The sequence below is a fragment of the Entelurus aequoreus genome, linkage group LG15, assembly GCF_033978785.1.
Source record: "Entelurus aequoreus isolate RoL-2023_Sb linkage group LG15, RoL_Eaeq_v1.1, whole genome shotgun sequence".
In the NCBI taxonomy this organism is placed as follows: domain Eukaryota; kingdom Metazoa; phylum Chordata; class Actinopteri; order Syngnathiformes; family Syngnathidae; genus Entelurus; species Entelurus aequoreus.
Window position 1 is genome coordinate 7965486 of NC_084745.1, and position 23531 is coordinate 7989016.

Here is a 23531-nt window from a genome sequence, read left to right on the forward strand (position 1 = left end):
TATATATATATACAAACCCTGTTTCCATATGAGTTGGGAAATTGTGTTACATGTAAATATAAATGGAATACAATGATTTGCAAATACTTTTCAGCACTACAAAGACAAGATATTTGATGTTCAAACTCAAACTTTTTTTTTTGCAAATAATAATTAACTTAGAATTTCATGGCTGCAACACGTGCCAAAGTAGTTGGGAAAGGGCATGTTCACCACTGTGTTACATGGCCTTTCCTTTTAACAACACTCAGTAAACATTTGGGAACTGAGGAGACACATTTTTTAAGCTTCTCAGGTGAAATTTTTTCCCATTCTTGCTTGATGTACAGCTTAAGTTGTTCAACAGTCCGGGGTCTCCGTTGTGGTATTTTAGGCTTCATAATGCGCCACACATTTTCAATGGGAGACAGGTCTGGACTACAGGCAGGCCAGTCTAGTACCCGCACTCTTTTACTATGAAGCCACGTTGATGTAACACGTGGCTTGGCATTGTCTTGCTGAAATAAGCAGGGGCATCCATGGTAACATTGCTTGGATGGCAGCATATGTTGCTCCAAAACCTGTATGTACCTTTCAGCATTAATGGTGCCTTCACAGATGTGTAAGTTACCCATGTCTTGAGCAGTAATACACCCCCATACCATCACACATGCTGGCTTTTACACTTTGCACCTATAATAATCCAGATGGTTCTTACGTGCATGACACTTAGTAACCATGGGAGCAAACAAACAATTGAACGCGTCCTTAAAGGCAAACTCACGCTGAGGCTTTGGGCTGCCCGGCAGCTCGAAGCTTCTGCAGAAACGCCAACATATCTTTTCTTGCATCGCCCGACATCTTGGCCGTGGACTCCCTCTCAGAACAGGACGCTTGGGGCTCCTTGTGCCCTGACTTGCTGAAATCACAACAGCATATGTTCTGCAGTTACAGATGTTGCAACACTGCCACCTGTCGTCTCAAAGCGGTAACACAACCAATCTTGACATGTTCTTTATTTTGCAGGCTTTCGTTATGACTGGCGTGAGCATTATCATATCATACAGAGACAGGGTTTCTGCAGCTTCCAGCACATCTAATGTAATGCTTTTTAATGCCACTTAAATATGTATGTTTGTATACATACAATTTACACCAAAGACCAAAAATGTTTTGAATTGTACATATGCGACCCCCCGCTACCCCAAAAGGGACAAGCGGTATAAAATGGATGGGATGGATATGCGTTTATTTTTTTCTATTTTCTTTTCTTATCCCTGGCACATAATTCATGTTTGTTTTGTTTATTTTTTCCTTATGGTAGTTTTGATTACATTTCTTAATTATTGTTACTCATTTTTCCTATGTACATATTTTGAAAAAATCTATGGAGACATGTTTACTTGTATGTTTGAATTTTAAAAAGTTAGAAATCAAAGGAGCTGTGATTAGTCAGCTCATGACAACATAATTTCCGGGGTTCACACAGCCCACCTTTGCAAACGTCTCTTCGCGAGGTGTACTTTAAAAGTGACCGTATTATTGAATTGATTAGTTCCAGGCCAGCTCACACATTAAAAAAGGGCATGAGCAGACTCTTTTTCCTGAGAAAGCTTAGGTCCTTTTATCAGTCTGTTGTGGCCAGTGCCCTGTACTTTGCAGTGGTTTGTTGGGGGAGCAGCACCAGCAAAAGGGACTTAAACCGGATTGACAAACTTATGAGGCGTTTGTGTCAGTGAGGGACAGGAAGACACTGGACAAACTGCTCGCATCATGGACAATCCTGCCCACCCACTCCACAAGACAATTGAGGGACAGCGAGGCTCATAGTCCAACAGGCTCCTTCAGCTTTGTTCCCACAGTGTGCGATTCAGGAACTCCTTCATTCCGCACTCCATCCAGCTGTATAATCACTCGCCATACAGCAAAAGATGATATCTGTCTATTACCTGACCGCTTCTATGTTAGCTACCTCTCTTTGTTTATAATGTATATTTTCTACTGGATCTACTCTTTATTTTATGCTGCCCTTTTTTTTTTGCTGCAGCTGTTACATATACTGTAATATTGTACCGTATTTTTCGGATTATAAGTCGCACCGGCCGAAAATGCACAATAAAGAAGGAAAAAAACATATACCGGTATACGTCACACTCGAGTATAAGTCGCATTTTTGGGGGGAAATGTATTTGATAAAATCCAACACCAAGAATAGACATTTGAAAGGCAATTTAAAATGAATAAAGAATAGTGAACAATAGGCTGAATAAGTGTACGTTATATGAGGCATAAATAACCAACTGAGAACGTGCCTGGTATGTTAACGTAATATATTATGGTAAGTCATTCAAATAACTATAACATATAGAACATGCTATATGTTTACCAATCCGTCACTCCTGATCGCTAAATCCCATGAAATCTTCTTCCTCGTTGTCGCTCCTGGTATGCGCCGCTAGCGTCCGTTCTTTCTGCTGCTCGATCGCCGTTTTCTGCTGCATATTTCACTACGTCCAGCTTGCAATCAGCAGTATATGATTTCCTTTTCGGTGCCATTTTTGTTCAGCCCTTCTCAGTTTTTATAAGTTACCGCCAATGTTGGAATGAGCCATTTTAATAGCTACGGACATGGTAGCATGTAGCATCCCATGACCCACAATGTACTTCTGCCATGACCCACAATGCACTCTGCCATGACCCGCCCCCCGCCGAATTCTTATTGGTTGACGTGTGTGTGACGATTGCTGACATTTGCTTCGTCTCTTACGCGAATGAGATGATATTTTACGGTAATGTGTTAATCATTTCACACATAAGTCGCTCCGTAGTATATGTCGCACTATGAAAAAAACAGCGATTTATAATCCGAAAAATACGGTGCATGATAATTGGGATTTGTTATATATTGTATATATTATATAACAAGGTAATATAATATATATCAGTATATATTATATACTGTATATATAATATGTAAATATTACAAATGTGTTATATTCTAATATTACTACTAAGTAGGGATGTCCGATAATGGCTTTTTGCCGATATCCGATATTCCGATATTGTCCAACTCTTTAATTACCGATACCGATATCAACCGATACCGATATCAACCGATATATGCAGTTGTGGAATTAACACATTATTATGCCTAATTTGGACAACCATGTATGGTGAAGATAAGGTACTTTTAAAAAAAAATAAAAATAAATAAGGTAACTAAATCAAAAACATTTTCTTGAATAAAAAAGAAAGTAAAACAATATAAAAACAGTTACATAGAAACTAGTAATTAATGAAAATGAGTTAAATTAACTGTTAAAGGTTAGTACTATTAGTGGACCAGCAGCACGGACAATCATGTGTGCTTACGGACTGTATCCCTTGCAGACTGTATTGATATATATTGATATATAATGTAGGAACCAGAATATTGATAACAGAAAGAAATGGGGGGAGGGAGGTTTTTTGGGTTGGTGCACTAATTGTAAGTGTATCTTGTGTTTTTTATGTTGATTTAATAAAAAAAACAAACAAAAAAAACGATACAGATTATAAAAAAACAGATACCGATAATTTCCGATATTACATTTTAACGCATTTATCGGACATCCCTACTACTAAGGGAACATTTTTAGTCTACTTTTTAGTCTAACCTTTTGTTTTTGCCCTCTTTTTGTGCCCTTGTGTGCATTATCCTTTTCATCCTTTGTAAGTGAGCTACTGCGTGGAACAATTTCCCTTGTGGATCAATAAAGTCATTATTTTCCACACAGGAAAATGTGTGGAAAAGGATTGTGGATGACTGACAAGAATCTCACTTTGTTCATGTAATTCTACTGTGGAATAAACCTGCTTAGGTGCTGAGAGCGATGCACAGAGTGAACCCTCTTGTATCCAATTTGAAAGCCAGAGACGAAGACGGCTAAGTTAGCCTTCCCTTTCATTTATTGACTCATTGACTATTAGCCAAGGCCTATTTTATGTCTCTAAACATCAAATGTAATGCGTTTTACTGCCATATAAGGAATTAGGGGTGGGGGGTAAAAATCCATATAAAATAAAAACTTACATTCGTGCCGCTCTGTTCTGGAGAGGGGCTATGCGCTTGCTGAGGAAGATCTGGCTGGGTGGCGACTCCAAGTCAGAGTCACCATGTCTAAAGGGAATAAAAGTGCATAGCTGTCACAACAAACATCTTGGCATCTACATCAAATCTAACTTTATTCATATAGCACTTTTCATGCTTTTACACGACACTCTGAACAGCAAGACAGATGGCTGGTAAATGATTGGCAATGTTCAAAAAACTGCAAATAAAGCATATTTTCTTTGATTTGATGACATCCTGTGCTTTTCGGGCTAAGTTGATAAAGTTGCAATGTTACTTCAAAGTCTTGTCATCGCGAGTTTCACAGCAACTTTGTGAAAAAAAGGATGCCACAAATCCAGCATTTTTGGCTGCAACAATCACAAAAAAGGGTCCTGGAGGGATGATTAATGTGCAAGGATGGATGAATATGAAATAGTACAGCAGAATTAGTCATCTTGATTTGAATCATATTCAATGATATCTAACCTACTTACGGTTTACAGTTTTGTCAAATGATATCATCATCATCATCATTTCTTTGTATTCCTTTCATGAAAATGCATATATACAAGCCATGTACAGTTCACACTTTCATTGTTTTTTGTTTGTATGAAAGCATGTGTTCATCACAAAGGTTATTATTTATTATAAACACATAAACCTTAGGCTTAAGTCAGGCTGATTAGACAAATAAGTACTAACCAACTAACCAAATATACTACATAAGAAGGGACTCTTTTGTAACTGATGGAATAATACATTTACATACAATTATCTATCCATCCATTTTCTAGCGCTTGTCCCTTTCAGGGTCGCGGAGGGTGCTGGAGCCTACCTCAGCTGCATTCGGGCGGTGGGCGGGGTACACCCTGGACAAGTCGCCACCTCATCACAGGGCCAACACAGATAGACAACATTCACACTCACATTCACAATTATGTTGTGCTGAAATAAACTAGTTAGTAGTTAATATGTTTCTTAACTAAACTGTCAATAATATTAAAGTGCAAATGAAAACACAGCTTCACCATTTTAGTCATCATTTTTGCACTTCAGAAACGTTTCTATGACTTCAACTCCAGACTTCTTCACTTTCTTTGATATTGTCATTACTGCCACAAGTGGTGGAAAAGTGTATTATAACTGACTCCCACTACGGCCCTTCCTGACCACAGCTGAGAAACACATTTTTGGCAGTCCTGCAGGGGGCGCTTGAGACCCAACAATGTGATAGGGTGAGCAAACGAAGGGCTCCTTTTTTTAAGTTTAATTTTGAAATGAAAGCCCTGTTCACGTACTGTTTGTTTGAAATAAAAAGGGCAACAAAATGTTTTACATAACAGAGTAAATCATTGTGAATAACAATCGTGATTTCAATATTGATACAAATAATCGTGATTATTATTTTGGCCATAATCGTGCAGCCCTATTTCTTCTGCCAAAAAGGCCAATAAAAGATGTTTTACATAACATAGTAAATAATCGTGATTAATAATTGTGATTTCAATATTGATAAAAATAATTGTGATTATTATTTTGGCCATAATTGTGCAGCCCAATTTCTTGTTCCAAAAAGGACAATTTTTTATTTATTTATATATAACATAATAAATTATCATGATTAAGATTCATGATTTCAATATTTATGAAAATAATAGTGATCATTATTTTGGCCATAATCGCGCAGCTCTATTTCTTCTGCCAAAAAGGGCAATCAATTTTTCTACATAGCAAAGTAAATAATCCTGATTAATAATCGGGATTTCAATATTGATAAAAATAATCATGATCATTATTTTGGCCATAATCGCACAGCCTTATTTCTTCTGCCAAAAAGGGCAATCAAATATTTTACATAACATAGTAAATAATTGGGATTAATAATCGTGATATCAAACTTGATTAAAATAATCGTGATCATTATTTTGGCCATTATCGTGCAGCCCTATGTCTTCTGCCAAAAAGGGCAATAAAAAATGTTTTACATAATATAGTAAATAATCTAGATCAGGGGTCACCAACGCGGTGCCCGCGGGCACCAGGTAGCCCGTAAGGACCAGATGAGTAGCCCGCCGGCCTGTTCTAAAAATAGCTCAAATAGCAGCACTTACCAGTGAGCTGCCTCTATTTTTTTAATTTTATTTATTTACTAGCAAGCTGGTCTCGCTTTGCCCGACATTTTTAATTCTAAGAGAGACAAAACTCAAATAGAATTTGAAAATCCAAGAAAATATTTTAAAGACTTGGTCTTCACTTGTTTAAATAAATAAATTAATTTTTTTACTTTGCTTCTTATAACTTTCAGAAAGACAATTTTAGAGAAAAAATACAACCTTAAAAATGATTTTAGGATTTTTAAACACATATACCTTTTTACCTTTTAAATTCCTTCCTTTTCTTTCCTGACAATTTAAATAAATGTTCAAGTAAATTTTTTTTTTTATTGTAAAGAATAATTAATACATTTTAATTTAATTCTTCATTTTAGCTTCTGTTTTTTCGACGAAGAATATTTGTGAAATATTTCTTCAAACTTATTATGATTAAAATTCAAAAAAATTATTCTGGCAAATCTAGAAAATCTGTAGAATCAAATTTGAATGTTATTTCAGTCTTTTGAATTTCTTTTAAAATTTTTGTTCTGGAAAATCTATAAGAAATAATGATTTGTCTTTGTTAGAAATATAGCTTGGTCTAATTTGTTATATATTCTAACAAAGTGTAGATTGGATTTTAACCTATTTAATCAAAATTCTAAAATTATCTTAATCAGGAAAAATTACTAATGATGTTCCATAAATTCTTTTTTTAAGTTTTTCTCTTCTTTTTTTCGGTTGAATTTTAAAGAGTCGAAATTGAAAATAAACTATGTTTCAAAATTTAATTGTCATTTTTTTTCGTGTTTTCTCCTCTTTTAAACCGTTCAATGAAGTGTAAATATCACTTAATAACATAACATAGAGTTAAAGGTAAATTGAGCAAATTGGCTATTTCTGGCAATTTATTTAAGTGTGTATCAAACTGGTAGCCCTTCGCATTAATCAGTACCCAAGAAGTAGCTCTTGGTTTCAAAAAGGTTGGTGACCCCTGATCTAGATTAATAATCAACATTGAAAAAATGAATCGTGATCATTATTTTGGTCATAATCGTGTAGCCCTATTTCTTCTTACAAAAAGGGAAATACAAAAATGGTTTTACATAGCATAGTAAATAATCATGATCAATAATCGTGATTTCAATATTGATAAAAAATAATCGTGATTATTATTTTGGCCATAATTGTGCAGCCCTATTTCTTCTGCCAAAAATGGCAATAAAAAATGCTTTACATAACATAGTAAATAATTGTGATTAATAAATGTGATTTCAATATTGATAAAAATAATTGTGATTATTATTTTGGCCATAACCGTGCAGCCCTATGTCTTCTGCCAAAAAGGGCAATAAAAAAATGTTTTACATAACATAGTAAATAATCAGGATTTCAATATTGATAAAAATAATTGTGATGATTATTTTGACCATACTTGTGCAGCCCTATTTCTTCTGCCAAAAAGGGCAATCAAACATTTTACATCACATAGTAAATAATCATGCTTAATAATCGTGATTTCAATGTTGATAATAGTCATGATCATTATTTCTTCTGCCAAAAGAGGAAATACAAAAATGGTTTTACATAACATAGTAATTAATCATGATTAATAATTGTAATTTCAATATTGATAAAAATAATCATGATCATTATTTTGGCCATAATTGTGCAACCCTATATGTCTTCTGCCAAAAAGGGCAAGAAATGTTTTACATAACATAGTAAATAATCGTGATATCAATATTGATAATAATAGTCGTGATCATTATTTTGGCCATAATCGTGGAGCCCTATTTCTTCTGCCAAAAAGGGCAATCTTTTTTTTTTACATAACATAGTAAATAATCGGGATTAATAATTGTGATATCAATATTGATAATAGTCATGATCATTATTTTGGCCATAATCGTACAGCCCTAATTCTTTTGCCATAAAAATATATTGTGTGGCTTTTTATTTATTGCGATGTATTGTTTTCATAAAACTTGGTAATAAGTTACTTTTTGAGCACATTCAACAATGCCATGATAATGAGGATAACCGGTGGTATGAAATGTTCATATCGTTACATCGTACAGCTTGTATCTCAAATGACTAAGTTGAAGTACCACTGTATATTTCAATGATTAAACGTTGCCGTGTAGCGACGCAGTACCTGTATTGTACACGTAGCATAAGGAAGTATTTTGTCGATCAATCCTTACTGAATGGAGGATGAAGGCTGTGTCCTCCCCGCTTCTTCTCGGTTGTCAAAGAGGATCGGCGACATTGCTCGGTCTTTGGCTTTGCTGTCCGTCTGCGGTAAATCCCTGCCCTCTTTGATGGGACTGGAAGTCGTCACCGGCCCATGTCCTTGAAAAGGAGTGTCTGCATCTGAGGCACGTAGAAACAAGTCAGTAGCTATCGAAGAAAGCCAGAAACGCTTCAGATTGGATTGTAAACGCGTCTCTTACGGGGGCGTAACTGGGGACTTGATGACGGTGCTGAAAGACGGAACTGAGCCTTTTTTGGAAGCTAAAGAGATACAGAAAAGTGAAGTTGTGCACCAAAGCAAGAGTTGTTGAGCAGAACTTACATTTTGACATTTAGCAGTTCTTGGTGTCAGACGCAGTGAGATTGGTGAAGCTCTTACGGATTTCTGGCTTTCCTCGCTATCCTCCAGCATTGAGGATGTGGAAGGTAACTCAACGCTAGAGTCAGGCTCTGTGCATAAAAACATGAAGACATTAACATACTGATACTAAAATACAATAATAAATCCACCACACAAACTCACCCAAGTCATCAAACATCCTGTCGACGTCTTCTAATGACAGGTCGCCCGTCCATTTTGTTTTAAGTGGACTGAAATGACACAATTCAAACTCTCAGTTAGCGGTACACGACTGCAGGAGAGAACACACAGAAGCGAATACAATTAATAACAGAAGAAAATAAATACATTAAAAAGATGGCTGGGCCAAAACAGACTGTTTGAATCTAAGTTAAACTAAAATAATGCTCTTCCAGCCAGAGTTCAGACCTGAACCCGATGCAACATATGTGGGGTGATGGTGCAAAGGAGATGCCCTCACAATCTGTCAAATTTGGCACGGTTTTGCAAAGAAGAGTGGGCAAATATTGCCACATTAAGATGTGCCAATGATAGGCTCCTGCCTATTGTAATAAAAGCCAAAGATGCTGCAACAAAGTATCAGTTTAAGGGTAGGGCTGGGCGATATGGACGAAAAAGTATATTTCGATATATTTTTACCTAAACTCCATCCATCCATCCATTTTCTATCGCTTGTCCCTTTCGGGTCGCGGGGGTTGCTGGAGATATTCGATATATATCTCGATATATTTTCCAGTGAAAGTATACATATAAAGATATTCATTTTTGAGTGACAGTCACTGAAATTGAAGTGAATGACAAGTGTACTGTAAGCAGTCAGTGGCACTTTTATTAACCCAGTCAATCAAGATAGGTATTAACAGCACAGAAAAGAAACTGTTTAAGTAGCACAGAATTACATAACATAAATAAAATAGAAAAATATTCTTTCTACGTAAAATAAATAACATAGCTTTGCAAAGAATACATTTTTGGCAGAATTTCTCGTGCCAAATATGCCCGGGAGCAGTTTGGATTTGGGCTTACATGGTAAATAGGGATGTCCGATAATGGCTTTTTGCCGATATCCGATATGCCGATATTGTCCAACTCTTTAATTACCGATACCGATATCAACCGATACCGATATCAACCGATATATACAGTTGTGGAATTAACACATTATTATGCCTAATTTGGACAACCAGGTATGGTGAAGATAAGGTACTTTTTAAAAAAATGAATCAAATAAAATAAGATAAATAAATTAAAAACATTTTCTTGAATAAAAAAGAAAGTAAAACAATATAAAAACAGTTACATAGAAACTAGTAATTAATGAAAATTTGTAAAATTAACTGTTAAAGGTTAGTATTATTAGTGGACCAGCAGCACGCACAATCATGTGTGCTTACGGACTGTATCCCTTGCAGACTGTATTGATATATATTGATATATAATGTAGGAACCAGAATATTAATAACAGAAAGAAACAACCCTTTTGTGTGAATGAGTGTGAATGAGTGTAAATGGGGGAGGGAGGTTTTTTGGGTTGGTGCACTAATTGTAAGTGTATCTTGTGTTTTTTATGTGGATTTAATAAAAAAAAAACTATAAAAAAAACGATACTGATAATAAAAAAACAGATACCGATAATTTCCGATATTACATTTTAACGCATTTATCGGCCGATAATATCGGCAGACCGATATTATCGGACATCTCTAATGGTAAACAACTCAAATTAATGTTTCATCCAGACGCACACATTTGTCCAAATGTGGCCAAGTAGACGCATTGTGGGTTTCCTGGACGTGGTCTACAACGCTAAATCTAAAGATGAGAATCCCTCTGCCATCTTCCACTAGTTGTTTAATATATAAATCACTCTTCTCTCCTACGACTCTCGTAGTAATTTGGGATGTCTGTTGTGATTTCTCTTCCTGGTTCGATGACCCGCCCTATCTTTCCTCTGATTGGCCTAATCTCAACCAATTGTGACTCATCACAGTTAAACAACCAACCAATCATGGATGTTCTTATACATGCAAGCAAGTCTTGGAAGGAGGAAGAGGAGGGGTTTAGTAGCCCATGAGAGGGTGTGGGGAGAACAAGGAACACAACAAATAAGCGCGTTTCGTCATTTCAGCGTGAAATAAATTAAAGTTAAAGTTAAAGTACCAATGATTGTCACACACACACACACTAGGTGTGGTGAAATTTGTCCTCTGCATTTGACCCATCCCCTTGATCACCCCCTGGGAGGTGAGGGGAGCAGTGGGCAGCAGCGTAGCCGCGCCCGGGAATCATTTTTGGTGATTTAACCCCCAATTCCAACCCTTGATGCTGAGTGCCAAGCAGGGAGGTAATGGGTCCCATTTTTATAGTCTTTGGTATGACCCGGCCGGGGTTTGAACTCACAACCTACCGATCTCAGGGCGGACACTCTAACCACTAGGCCACTGAGTAGGTTATATTGATATACGATATAAGGGACAAGCGGTAGAAAATGGACGGATGGATGGATGGATATTTTCTTAATTCATATCTTGTTTAAAAATATATCGATATATCTTACAAACTCGATATATACTTCTGCGGTGCTTTTTGTGAACTTCTGGATCTGCCTCCCGGGAGCCTTTTGGCCATAGAGACCAGCTGCCGGGTCGCGGCCACACCATAGTCCGTTTGGAGAGACTGGAGGCTTAGGCAGAATTTTTTTTTCTTTCCCCCCACGTCCCCAGCGTTTACCTTTTTTGTAAGGGCTGCCGGAATTTGGCAGACCCGTCAGCGATCCTGTTCTGTCTCCCTGTAATGTTTGTCTGCTCTTGAATGGGATTGTGCTGAAAATGTTAATTTCCCCACGGGGATTATTAAAGTATTTCTGCTTCTGATTTTGATGTATCGTCCAGCCCAGCCCTATGTAAGGGTGTGCATATTCATGCAACCAGGCTATTTTAAGTTTTGTATTTTATATTATTCCCCTTCAAAGGTTTCAGTTTGTTATTGATTGCATTGTACTGGTTATAGGTCACATTCAATTGTCCTGCGGTCATTTGTTTACATCAAGAAAACCTGGCATTTGAGCAGGGGTGTGTAGACTTTTTATATCCACTCTTAAAGTTAAAGTACCAATGATTGTCACACACACACTAGGTGTGGCGAAATTATCCTCTGCATTTGACCCATCACCCTCCTGGAAGGTGAGGGGAACAGTGAGCAGCAGCGGTGGCCGCGCCCGGGAGTCATTTTTGGTGATTTAACCCCCAATTCCAACCCTTGATGCTGAGTGCCAAGCAGGGAAGTAATGGGTCCCATTTTTATAGTCTTTGGTATGTAACTGCTATGAAGTAGAAAAGGGGTAGGGTTAATCAAGCTTTGCTTCTTCCTCCTCCTTTTCGGACATGTTGCAAAAAGAAATGAAAATATGTGAATGATCATATTAATACTGTTTCCATGTTCCAATTAAACTTCAACTTAGGGCTGGGCGATGTATGGAATATACTCGATATATCACGGGTTTGTCTCTGTGCGATATAGAAAATGAATACCTGTATATCGTGATATTGGAGTATACGTTCTCACGCAGTTGCTTTTAGCTGCGGGCATTACACTACAGGCTCTTCTCACTCTTTCTTGTCTCTCCTCACAGAGACATAAAAGAAGCGCACCTTCTTACATACGTCACATACTGTCGCGCGTGCAACGTCATACGCCCTCGCGGAGCAGAGAGGTAGCGGCATAGTAACGTTAGCTGTGATGCTAGCGGTAATACGAGAGAGAGAAGGTGCGAATCTGGTAACAAATGAAGGAATCATTAATTGCCAAGAAAAACAGCAGGGAATATGGCGTTAGTTTGGCTTCAAGCGGGAATATGTTGAACAAGTATGCGGCAAAAGCGTTGCTACAAAAAGTAGCAGCACTGCTAATGTGTAGCATCATTTGAAAAGTCACCCGCTAGAGAATGAAGAGTGCTTGAAACTCTGCATGTCAACATCTCCGTTCGGTGCCACACCCACAAAATGCCCAAGCAACCATTTCCACATCAACACCGTATGAAACAAATAGTCAAAAACAGGAGATAATGTCCGCAGGAACCTACCACATAGCGAAGGACATACACTATTTCAGTGGTCCCCAACCTTTTTGTAGCTGCGGACCGGTCAGCGCTTGAAAATTTGTCCCACGGACCGGTGGGGGGGTTTAAAAAAAAAAGTTTTTTTTTTTTTTTTTTTTTTACATAAATAAATACAATCATATGTGCTTACGGACTGTATCCCTGCAGACTGTATTGATCTATATTGATACATAATGTATATATTGTGTTTTTTATGAGGATTTCATAAAAATAAAAATATATATATATTTTTTTTAATTTCTTGTGCGGTCTGGTACCAATCGGTCCGCGGAGCCCGGTGGTTGGGGACCACTGCACTATTTGATTTCCTATTATGCAGCTCATTTTTATTTGACAGTTATTGAAATATCTTGTGTGACATCATGCACAAAAGTGCACTTTATTTGTTTTAAACTATTGTAGTGGCGTTCTGTACAAAAAGTGCACTTTAATTTAGTGTTGTTTTGATATGTCATCTTAGTGACATCATGCACAAAAAGTGCACTAATAGCTTGTTTTAAAATGTCTCTGACAATCTTGCACTTTCCGTTTTGGAAATGACATGAATGTTTGTGCCACTGCTTAATAACTGTTTAATAAATACACTTTTGGTGAATTGACTGTTGTGGTTTCCCTCTCTGCATGAAACTTTAAAGGCCTACTGAAATGATTTTTTTTTATTTAAACGGGGATAGCTGATCCATTCTATGTGTCATACTTGATCATTTCGCGATATTGCCATATTTTTGCTGAAAGGATTTAGTAGAGAACAACGACGATAAAGTTCGCAACTTTTGGTCTCTGATAAAAAAAAGCCTTGCCCCTACCAGAAGTAGCGTGACGTAGTCAGTTGTTCGTCTCCTCATATTTTCCTATTGTTTTCAACGCAGCTAGAGCGATTCGGACCGAGAAAGCGACGATTACCCCATTAATTTGAGCGAGGATGAAAGATTCGTGGATGAGGAACGTTAGTGTGACGGACTAGAATGCAGTGCAAGACATATCTTTTTTCGCTCTGACCGTAACTTAGGTACAAGCTGGCTCATTGGATTCCACACTCTCTCCTTTTTCTATTGTGGATCACGGATTTGTATTTTAAACCACCTCGGATACTATATCCTCTTGAAAATGAGAGTCGAGAACGCGAAATGGACATTCACAGTGACTTTTATCTCCACGACAATACATCGGCGAAGCTCTTTAGCTACTGAGCTAACGTGATAGCATCTGGCTCAAATGCAGATAGAAACAAAATAAATAAATCCCTGACTGGAAGGATAGACAGAAGATCAACAATACTATTAAACCATGTACATGTAACTACACGGTTAATAATTCTCAGCCTGGCAAAGCTTAACAATGCTGTTGCTAACGACGCTGAAGCTAACTTAGCAACCGGACCTCACAGAGCTATGATAAAAACATCAGCGCTCCACCTACGCCAGCCAGCCCTCATCTGCTCATCAACACCCGTGCTCACCTGTGTTCCAGCGATCGACGGCGCGACGAAGGACTTCACCCGATCACAGATGCGGTTGGCGGCTAGCGCTATCCAAGTAAGTCCTCCTTGTTGTGTTGCTACAGCCAGCAGCTAATACACCGATCCCACCTACAACTTTCTTCTTTGCAGTCTCCATTGTTCATTAAACAAATTGCAAAAGATTCACCAACACAGATGTCCAGAATACGTATGATTTATGAAATGAAAACAGAGTTATTTTGTATTGGCTTCAATGGGCTACCGATACTCCTGTTTCACTGGCTACGTCACGCGCATACGTCATCATCCAAAGGCGTTTTCAACCGGAAGTTTAGGGGGAAATTTAAAATTGCACTTTATAAGTTAACCCGGTCGTATTGGCATGTGTTGCAATGTTAAGATTTCATCATTGATATATAAACTATCAGACTGCGTGGTCGGTAGGCCTTTAAAATTAGCATATATTAATGCAGTATGAACAAGAATGATTTAATGTAGACACATAGAATCATCATACTGCTGTGATTATATGCATCAAGTGTTCATTCAAGGCTAAGGCAAAATATCGAGATATATATCGTGTATTGTGACATGGCCTAACAATATCGAGATAATAATAAAAGGCCATATCGCCCAGCCCTACTTCAACTAAGTGTTGTCTCCAGACAAGTGATTGATTGAAACTTTTATTAGTAGATTGCACCGTTCAGTACATATTCCGTACAATTGACCACCAAATGGTAACACCCGAATAAGTTTTCCAACTTGTTTAAGTCGGGGTCCACGTAAATCAATTCATGGTAAAGTGAAGTGAAGGCGGTTGAACTTACTTGTGTGTGCTCGTCAAGAAGTGCAGCTTCCTCTTCGGTCTCTTCTGCAGACAGACGGTTCGACATTTAAACACTGAGGCTGAATTAGTGAGGAGTTGCAGATTGACCATGTTGATACAAGATAACAAGGCTGTAACTACAGTACGATTAACGGCAGCATATATTTGGACACATCACGCAATCCGGGAAGCGGACAGAAAAGCCGCGAGGACGAAGGAAAAAGAGGAGTTGACTTACCAAAGTTGGATGATTACTCTCCATTTGAGCCACTTTGTCACAAAGCTAACACGACGTGAGCTAGCTGCCGGCTGCCATTTGTTCGTGTGTTGAACGCCAACACGAGACTGTACGTACGTCGTGCATTGTCGAGAAGTAAAGGCGTGTCCGGCATGCGTGCGTTTGTTCAAAGTCTTCACAGACAAAAGTGGTGTTTCGATGGCGGCATCACAACAATAACAATAACAACAACAACGGCTATGTGTCCGCTTCACTAGAAATGCCCGCCTTTACTCCAACTTCCGGCCCTGAGCTCGATCTTCTTCTTCTTCTTTGGTTTAATGGTGTGCATTACCGCCACCTTCCGACATGGAGTGTGGACCGAGATGGAACTGTCACGCCAAATTTCTCTCAACCCCCCCCATTTACTTCCGTGGTCATGTTTCCTCTTACGTCATTGACAGCGATCGATAGCACTTCGGCTTTGACTGCCCGTCGCTGGAAGGATACTTCGTCTTTGACAGCTGCTGGAATCTGAAGAAATCGATTATTGTTTTAATTTGTACAGGCGCGAAACAGGACAGTCGCGTGCCGGTTAAGGACCCCCGGCAACTTTGTGATTTTATTGGACGCAGCCCCGGAAGTAAATGGGGGGGGGGGGGGGGGGTTGTAGGGGGAAGAAATTTGGCGTGACAGCACCATAGACATCTTATAAGTAGACGCAGCATTGGTGGCTGTGACGCGAGAAATTCGGCCGCCATCTTGAAGTGGTGATGAGGAGCCGGGGAGCAGCCTTTGATTGATTGATTGAAACTTTTATTAGTAGATTGCACTGATCTCTCTCTCTCTCTCTCTCTCTCTCTCTCTCTCTCTCTCTCTCTCTCTCTCTCTCTCTCTCTCTCTCTCTCTCTCTATATATATATATATATATATATATATAATGTTAAAATGTAGCTCACATAGCTATTCTAGTGTTGATAACCCAGCATGATGTTAAAATAGGTTGTTAGCATGTAGCTTACATGGGTACGTTATTGTCGCTAACCTATTATGATGTTAAAATATAATGCTAGCAGGTAGCTCCAACGGCTTTGTTATTGTTACCAACCTGGCATGATGTTGAAATATAATGTTAGCATGTAGCTAACATAGCCATGTTATTGTCGCTAACCCAGCATGATGTGAAAATATGTTGTTAGCCTGTAGCTCACATTGCTTTGCTATTGTTGCTAACCTAGCATGATGTTAAAAATATAATGTTAGCCTGTAGCTCACATAGCTATGCTAGTGTTGCTAACCTTCCATGATGTTAAAATATAATGTTAGCATGTAGCTCACATAGCTATGCTAATGTTGCTAACCTTGCATGATGTTAAAATATAATGTTAGCATGTAGCTCACATAGCTATGCTAGTGTTGCTAACCTAGCATGATGTTTAAAATATAATGTTAGAATGTAGCTCACATAGCTATTCTATTGTTGATAACCCAGCATGATGTTAAAATAGGTTGTTAGCATGTAGCTTACATGGGTACGTTATTGTCGCTAACCTATTATGATGTTAAAATATAATGCTAGCAGGTAGCTCCAACGGCTTTGTTATTGTTACCAACCTGGCATGATGTTGAAATATAATGTTAGCATGTAGCTAACATAGCCATGTTATTGTCGCTAACCCAGCATGATGTGAAAATATGTTGTTAGCCTGTAGCTCACATTGCTTTGCTATTGTTGCTAACCTAGCATGATGTTAAAAATATAATGTTAGCCTGTAGCTCACATAGCTATGCTAGTGTTGCTAACCTTCCATGATGTTAAAATATAATGTTAGCATGTAGCTCACATAGCTATGCTAATGTTGCTAACCTTGCATGATGTTAAAATATAATGTTAGCATGTAGCTCACATAGCTATGCTAGTGTTGCTAACCTAGCATGATGTTTAAAATATAATGTTAGAATGTAGCTCACATAGCTATTCTATTGTTGATAACCCAGCATGATGTTAAAATAGGTTGTTAGCATGTAGCTTACATGGGTACGTTATTGTCGCTAACCTATTATGATGTTAAAATATAATGCTAGCAGGTAGCTCACACGGCTTTGTTATTGTTACTAACCTGGCATGATGTTGAAATATAATGTTAGCATGTAGCTAACATAGCCATGTTATTGTCGCTAACCCAGCATGATGTGAAAATATGTTGTTAGCCTGTAGCTCACATTGCTTTGCTATTGTTGCTAACCTAGCATGATGTTAAAAATATAATGTTAGCCTGTAGCTCACATAGCTATGCTAGTGTTGCTAACCTTCCATGATGTTAAAATATAATGTTAGCATGTAGCTCACATAGCTATGCTAGTGTTGCTAACCTTGCATGATGTTAAAATATAATGTTAGCATGTAGCTCACATAGCTATGCTAGTGTTGCTAACCTAGCATGATGTTTAAAATATAATGTTCAAATGTAGCTCACATAGCAATTCTAGTGTTGATAACCCAGCATGATGTTAAAATAGGTTGTTAGCATGTAGCTTACATGGGTACGTTATTGTCGCTAACCTATTATGATGTTAAAATATAATGCTAGCAGGTAGCTCACACGGCTTTTTTATTGTTACTAGCCTGGCATGATGTTGAAATATAATGTTAGCATGTAGCTAACATAGCCATGTTATTGTCGCTAACCCAGCATGATGTGAAAATATGTTGTTAGCCTGTAGCTCACATTGCTTTGCTATTGTTGCTAACCTAGCATGATGTTAAAAATATAATGTTAGCCTGTAGCTCACATAGCTATGCTAGTGTTGCTAACCTTCCATGATGTTAAAATATAATGTTAGCATGTAGTTCACATAGCTATGCTAGTGTTGCTAACCTTGCATGATGTTAAAATATAATGTTAGCATGTAGCTCACATAGCTATGCTAGTGTTGCTAACCTAGCATGATGTTTAAAATATAATGTTAGAATGTAGCTCACATAGCTATTCTAGTGTTGATAACCCAGCATGATGTTAAAATAGGTTGTTAGCATGTAGCTTACATGGGTACGTTATTGTCGCTAACCTATTATGATGTTAAAATATAATGCTAGCAGGTAGCTCACACGGCTTTGTTATTGTTACCAACCTGGCATGATGTTGAAATATAATGTTAGCATGTAGCTAACATAGCCATGTTATTGTCGCTAACCCAGCATGATGTGAAAATATGTTGTTAGCCTGTAGCTCACATTGCTTTGCTATTGTTGCTAACCTAGCATGATGTTAAAAATATAATGTTAGCCTGTAGCTCACATAGCTATGCTAGTGTTGCTAACCTTCCATGATGTTAAAATATAATGTTAGCATGTAGCTCACATAGCTATGCTAGTGTTGCTAACCTTGCGTGATGTTAAAATATAATGTTAGCATGTAGCTCACATAGCTTTGCTATTGTTGCTAACCTAGCATGATGTTAAAAATATAATGTTCAAATGTAGCTCACATAGCTATTCTAGTGTTGATAACCCAGCATGATGTTAAAATAGGTTGTTAGCATGTAGCTTACATTAGTACGTTATTGTCGCTAACCTATTATGATGTTAAAATATAATGCTAGCAGGTAGCTCACACGGCTGTGTTATTGTTACCAACCTGGCATGATGTTGAAATATAATGTTAGCACGTAGCTAACATAGCCATGTTATTGTCGCTAACCCAGCATGATGTTAAAATATGTTGTTAGCCTGTAGCTCACATTGCTTTGCTATTGTTGCTAACCTAGCATGATGTTAAAAATATAATGTTAGCCTGTAGCTCACATAGCTATGCTAGTGTTGCTAACCTTCCATGATGTTAAAATATAATGTTAGCATGTAGCTCACATAGCTATGCTAGTGTTGCTAACCTTGCATGATGTTAAAATATAATGTTAGCATGTAGCTCACATAGCTATGCTAGTGTTGCTAACCTAGCATGATGTTTAAAATATAATGTTAAAATGTAGCTCACATAGCTATTCTAGTGTTGATAACCCAGCATGATGTTAAAATAGGTTGTTAGCATGTAGCTTACATGGGTACGTTATTGTCGCTAACCTATTATGATGTTAAAATATAATGCTAGCAGGTAGCTCACACGGCTTTGTTATTGTTACTAACCTGGCATGATGTTGAAATGTAATGTTAGCATGTAGCTAACATAGCCATGTTATTGTCGCTAACCCAGCATGATGTGAAAATATGTTGTTAGCCTGTAGCTCACATTGCTTTGCTATTGTTGCTAACCTAGCATGATGTTAAAAATATAATGTTAGCCTGTAGCTCACATAGCTATGCTAGTGTTGCTAATCTTCCATGATGTTAAAATATAATGTTAGCATGTAGCTCACATAGCTATGCTAGTGTTGCTAACCTTGCATGATGTTAAAATATAATGTTAGCATGTAGCTCACACAGCTATGCTAGTGTTGCTAACCTAGCATGATGTTTAAAATATAATGTTAGAATGTAGCTCACATAGCTATTCTATTGTTGATAACCCAGCATGATGTTAAAATAGGTTGTTAGCATGTAGCTTGCATGGGTACGTTATTGTCGCTAACCTATTATGATGTTAAAATATAATGCTAGCAGGTAGCTCACACGGCTTTGTTATTGTTACTAACCTGGCATGATGTTGAAATATAATGTTAGCATGTAGCTAACATAGCCATGTTATTGTCGCTAACCCAGCATGATGTGAAAATATGTTGTTAGCCTGTAGCTCACATTGCTTTGCTATTGTTGCTAACCTAGCATGATGTTAAAAATATAATGTTAGCCTGTAGCTTCAATGATTAATCATTGAAGTCGGACACCACTGAAGGCCTAGGTGGGAAACTCAGTCTTTTTTAAAAATGTATATAATGCTTTGTATCCTACGTGTTGAGTGTAAACCTAAAATATCTACTACAAACCCAACCTTATCTTTCGCTAACTTATTTCCCAGTATTTCCCTCTCTATTGTATTTCCTATCAATCAAAGTATATTTATATAGCCCTAAATCACGTGTCTCCAAGGGCTGCACAAACCACAACGACATCCTCGGCTCGTTGTTGTTGTTATTGTTATTGTTGTGATCCCACAACAGGGCAAGAAAAAACTCAACCCAATAAGCAACATGTTCCAAAATATTCAACATGTTGCAAAATATTCAACATGTTCCAAAATATTCAACATGTTGCAAAATATTTAATGTGTTGCAAAATATTCAACATGTTCCAAAATATTTAATGTGTTGCAAAATATTCAACGTGTTCCAAAATATTCAACATGTTACACAACATGTTACAATAGGAATACTTTATTTGTCGCCTAAAACACTGTGGAGAGACGTTAGCCGCTAGCAAAGAGTTTATAGCTTCACCATTATTGTCCGTTTTGAAGCCAAAATACATAAATTCTCCCAATTTCTCTTGTGGATTATTAAAGGCCTACTGAAAGCCACTACTACCGACCACGCAGTCTGATAGTTTATGTATTAATGGTGAAATCTTAACATTGCAACACATGCCAATACGGCCGGGTTAACTTATAAAGTGCAATTTTAAACTTCCCAGGAAACTTCCGCTTGAAAACGTCGCGGTATGATGACGTATGCGCGTGACGTCACGAGGTCTAGGGAAGTGTTTGGACTCAATTCAAATACCTCTGTTTTCTTTGACAAAATTCCACAGTATTCTGGACATCTGTGTTGGTGAATCTTTTGCAATTTGTTTAATGGACAATGGAGACTGCAAATAAGAAAGTTGTAGGTGCGATCGGTGGAGCGGCGGACTACAGCAACACCAACACCAGGAGGTTGTGTTGTGTTTTGAGCAGGATAACAGACGCACTACAGTGAGTAAGCCCGCCGCCGCATCTAAGTTAGCTTCTGTTTTTTTAGCTTCGCCAAGCTGAATATTATTAATCGTGTATTTACATGTTCATGGTTTAATAGTATTTTTGATCTTCTGTCTATCCATCCAGTCAGGGTTTTTTTTAAATTTAGTTTCTATCCGCATTTGAGACTGCTATGCTATCACGTTGGCTACGTTGCTAGGTTAGCTTCTATTTTTTTAGCTTCGCAAATCTGAATATTATTAATCGTGTATTTACATGTTCATGGTTTAATAGTATTTTTGATCTTCTGTCCATCCATCCAGTCAGGGTTTTTATTTTATTTAGTTTTTATCTGCATTTGAGACTGATGCTATCACGTTGGCTACGTTGCTAGGTTAGCTTCTATTTTTTTTAGCTTCGCAAAGCTGAATATTATTAATCGTGTATTTACATGTTCATGGTTTAATAGTATTTTTGATCTTCTGTCTATCCATCCAGTCAGGGTTTTTTTTAAATTTAGTTTCTATCTGCATTTGAGACTGCTATGCTATCACGTTGGCTACGTAGCTAGGTTAGCTTTTATTTTTTTTAGCTTCGCAAAGCTGAATATTATTAATCGTGTATTTACATGTTCATGGTTTAATAGTATTTTTGATCTTCTGTCTATCCATCCAGTCAGGGTTTTTTTTAAATTTAGTTTCTATCTGCATTTGAGACTGCTATGCTATCACGTTGGCTACGTTGCTAGGTTAGCTTCTATTTTTTTTAGCTTCGCAAAGCTGAATATTATTAATCGTGTATTTACATGTTCATGGTTTAATAGTATTTTTGATCTTCTGTCTATCCATCCAGTCAGGGTTTTTTTTTTAATTTAGTTTCTATCTGCATTTGAGACTGATGCTATCACGTTGGCTACGTTGCTAGGTTAGCTTCTATTTTTTTTAGCTTCGCAAAGCTGAATATTATTAATCGTGTATTTACATGTTCATGGTTTAATAGTATTTTTGATCTTCTGTCTATCCATCCAGTCAGGGTTTTTATTTTATTTAGTTTTTATCTGCATTTGAGACTGATGCTATCACGTTGGCTACGTTGCTAGGTTAGCTTCTATTTTTTTAGCTTCGCAAAGCTGAATATTATTAATCGTGTATTTACATGTTCATGGTTTAATAGTATTTTTGATCTTCTGTCTATCCATCCAGTCAGGGTTTTTTTTAAATTTAGTTTCTATCTGCATTTGAGACTGATGCTATCACGTTGGCTACGTTGCTAGGTTAGCTTCTATTTTTTTAGCTTCGAAAAGCTGAATATTATTATTCGTGTATTTACATGTTTATGGTTTAATAGTATTTTTGATCTTCTGTCTATCCATCCAGTCAGGGTTTTTTTTAAATTTAGTTTCTATCTGCATTTGAGACTGATGCTATCACGTTGGCTACGTTGCTAGGTTAGGTTCTATTTTTTTTTAGCTTCGCAAAGCTGAATATTATTAATCGTGTATTTACATGTTCAGTCACTGTGAATGTCCATTTCACGTTCTCGACTCTCATTTTCAAGAGGATATAGTATCCGAGGTGGTTTAAAATACAAATCTGTGATCTACAATAAAAAAAGGAGAGAGTGTGGAATCCAATGAGCCAGCTTGTACCTAAGTTACGGTCAGAGCGAAAAAAGATACGTCCATCACTGCCTCTCAAGTCCTTCACTGTAACGTTCCTCATCTACGAATCTTTCATCCTCGCTCAGATTAATGGGGTAATCGTCACTTTCTCGGTCCGAATCTCTCTCGCTCCATTGTAAACAACGGGGAATTGTGAGGAATACTAGCTCCTGTGACGTCACGCTACTTCCGGTACAGGCAAGGCTTTTTTTTTATCAGCGAGCAAAAGTTGCGAACTTTATCGTCGATTTTCTCTACTAAATCCTTTCAGCAAAAATATGGCAATATCGCGAAATGATCAAGTATGACACATAGAATGGATCTGCTATTCCCGTTTGAATAAAAACATTTCATTTCAGTAGGCCTTTAAAGTTTGTCTAAGTCTAAATTCTGTCTCAACACTGTTTCTGCTTGTAAGTGCTCTGCGTGTGTGTACTCATACGACCAGCAATGTCACCACGGTCCATAAATAAAGTACTGGTGTTTTTTACGAGGCAGTTTAGTACCTTTTTTTGATTCATTACCGCAGTACTTCATAAGTACTGCTTCACCGTACAACTTGAATACAAACATTGAAACGGACTTCCTATTTTCAAGATGTTTTTATGAAAGAGTGTCCTA

General features: G+C 37.5%; 1 protein-coding gene across 1 annotated transcript in view; it reads right to left on the reverse strand.

The window, feature by feature from the left end:
• si:ch211-161h7.4 (muscle M-line assembly protein unc-89) overlaps positions 1 to 15756 on the reverse strand; it is a 34585-nt gene extending 18829 nt beyond the window's left edge. The window contains exons 1-8 of the mRNA XM_062021941.1: positions 15426 to 15756; positions 15189 to 15232; positions 8945 to 9012; positions 8744 to 8871; positions 8622 to 8682; positions 8373 to 8541; positions 4052 to 4138; positions 764 to 898 (exon numbers count right to left, since the gene is read on the reverse strand). Of these exons, the coding sequence (XP_061877925.1) occupies positions 764 to 898; positions 4052 to 4138; positions 8373 to 8541; positions 8622 to 8682; positions 8744 to 8871; positions 8945 to 9012; positions 15189 to 15232; positions 15426 to 15449 (716 nt within the window). The 5' untranslated portion in view covers positions 15450 to 15756. The remainder of the gene's footprint in view (positions 1 to 763; positions 899 to 4051; positions 4139 to 8372; positions 8542 to 8621; positions 8683 to 8743; positions 8872 to 8944; positions 9013 to 15188; positions 15233 to 15425) is intronic.
• Between the last annotated feature and the right edge of the window lie 7775 nt (positions 15757 to 23531).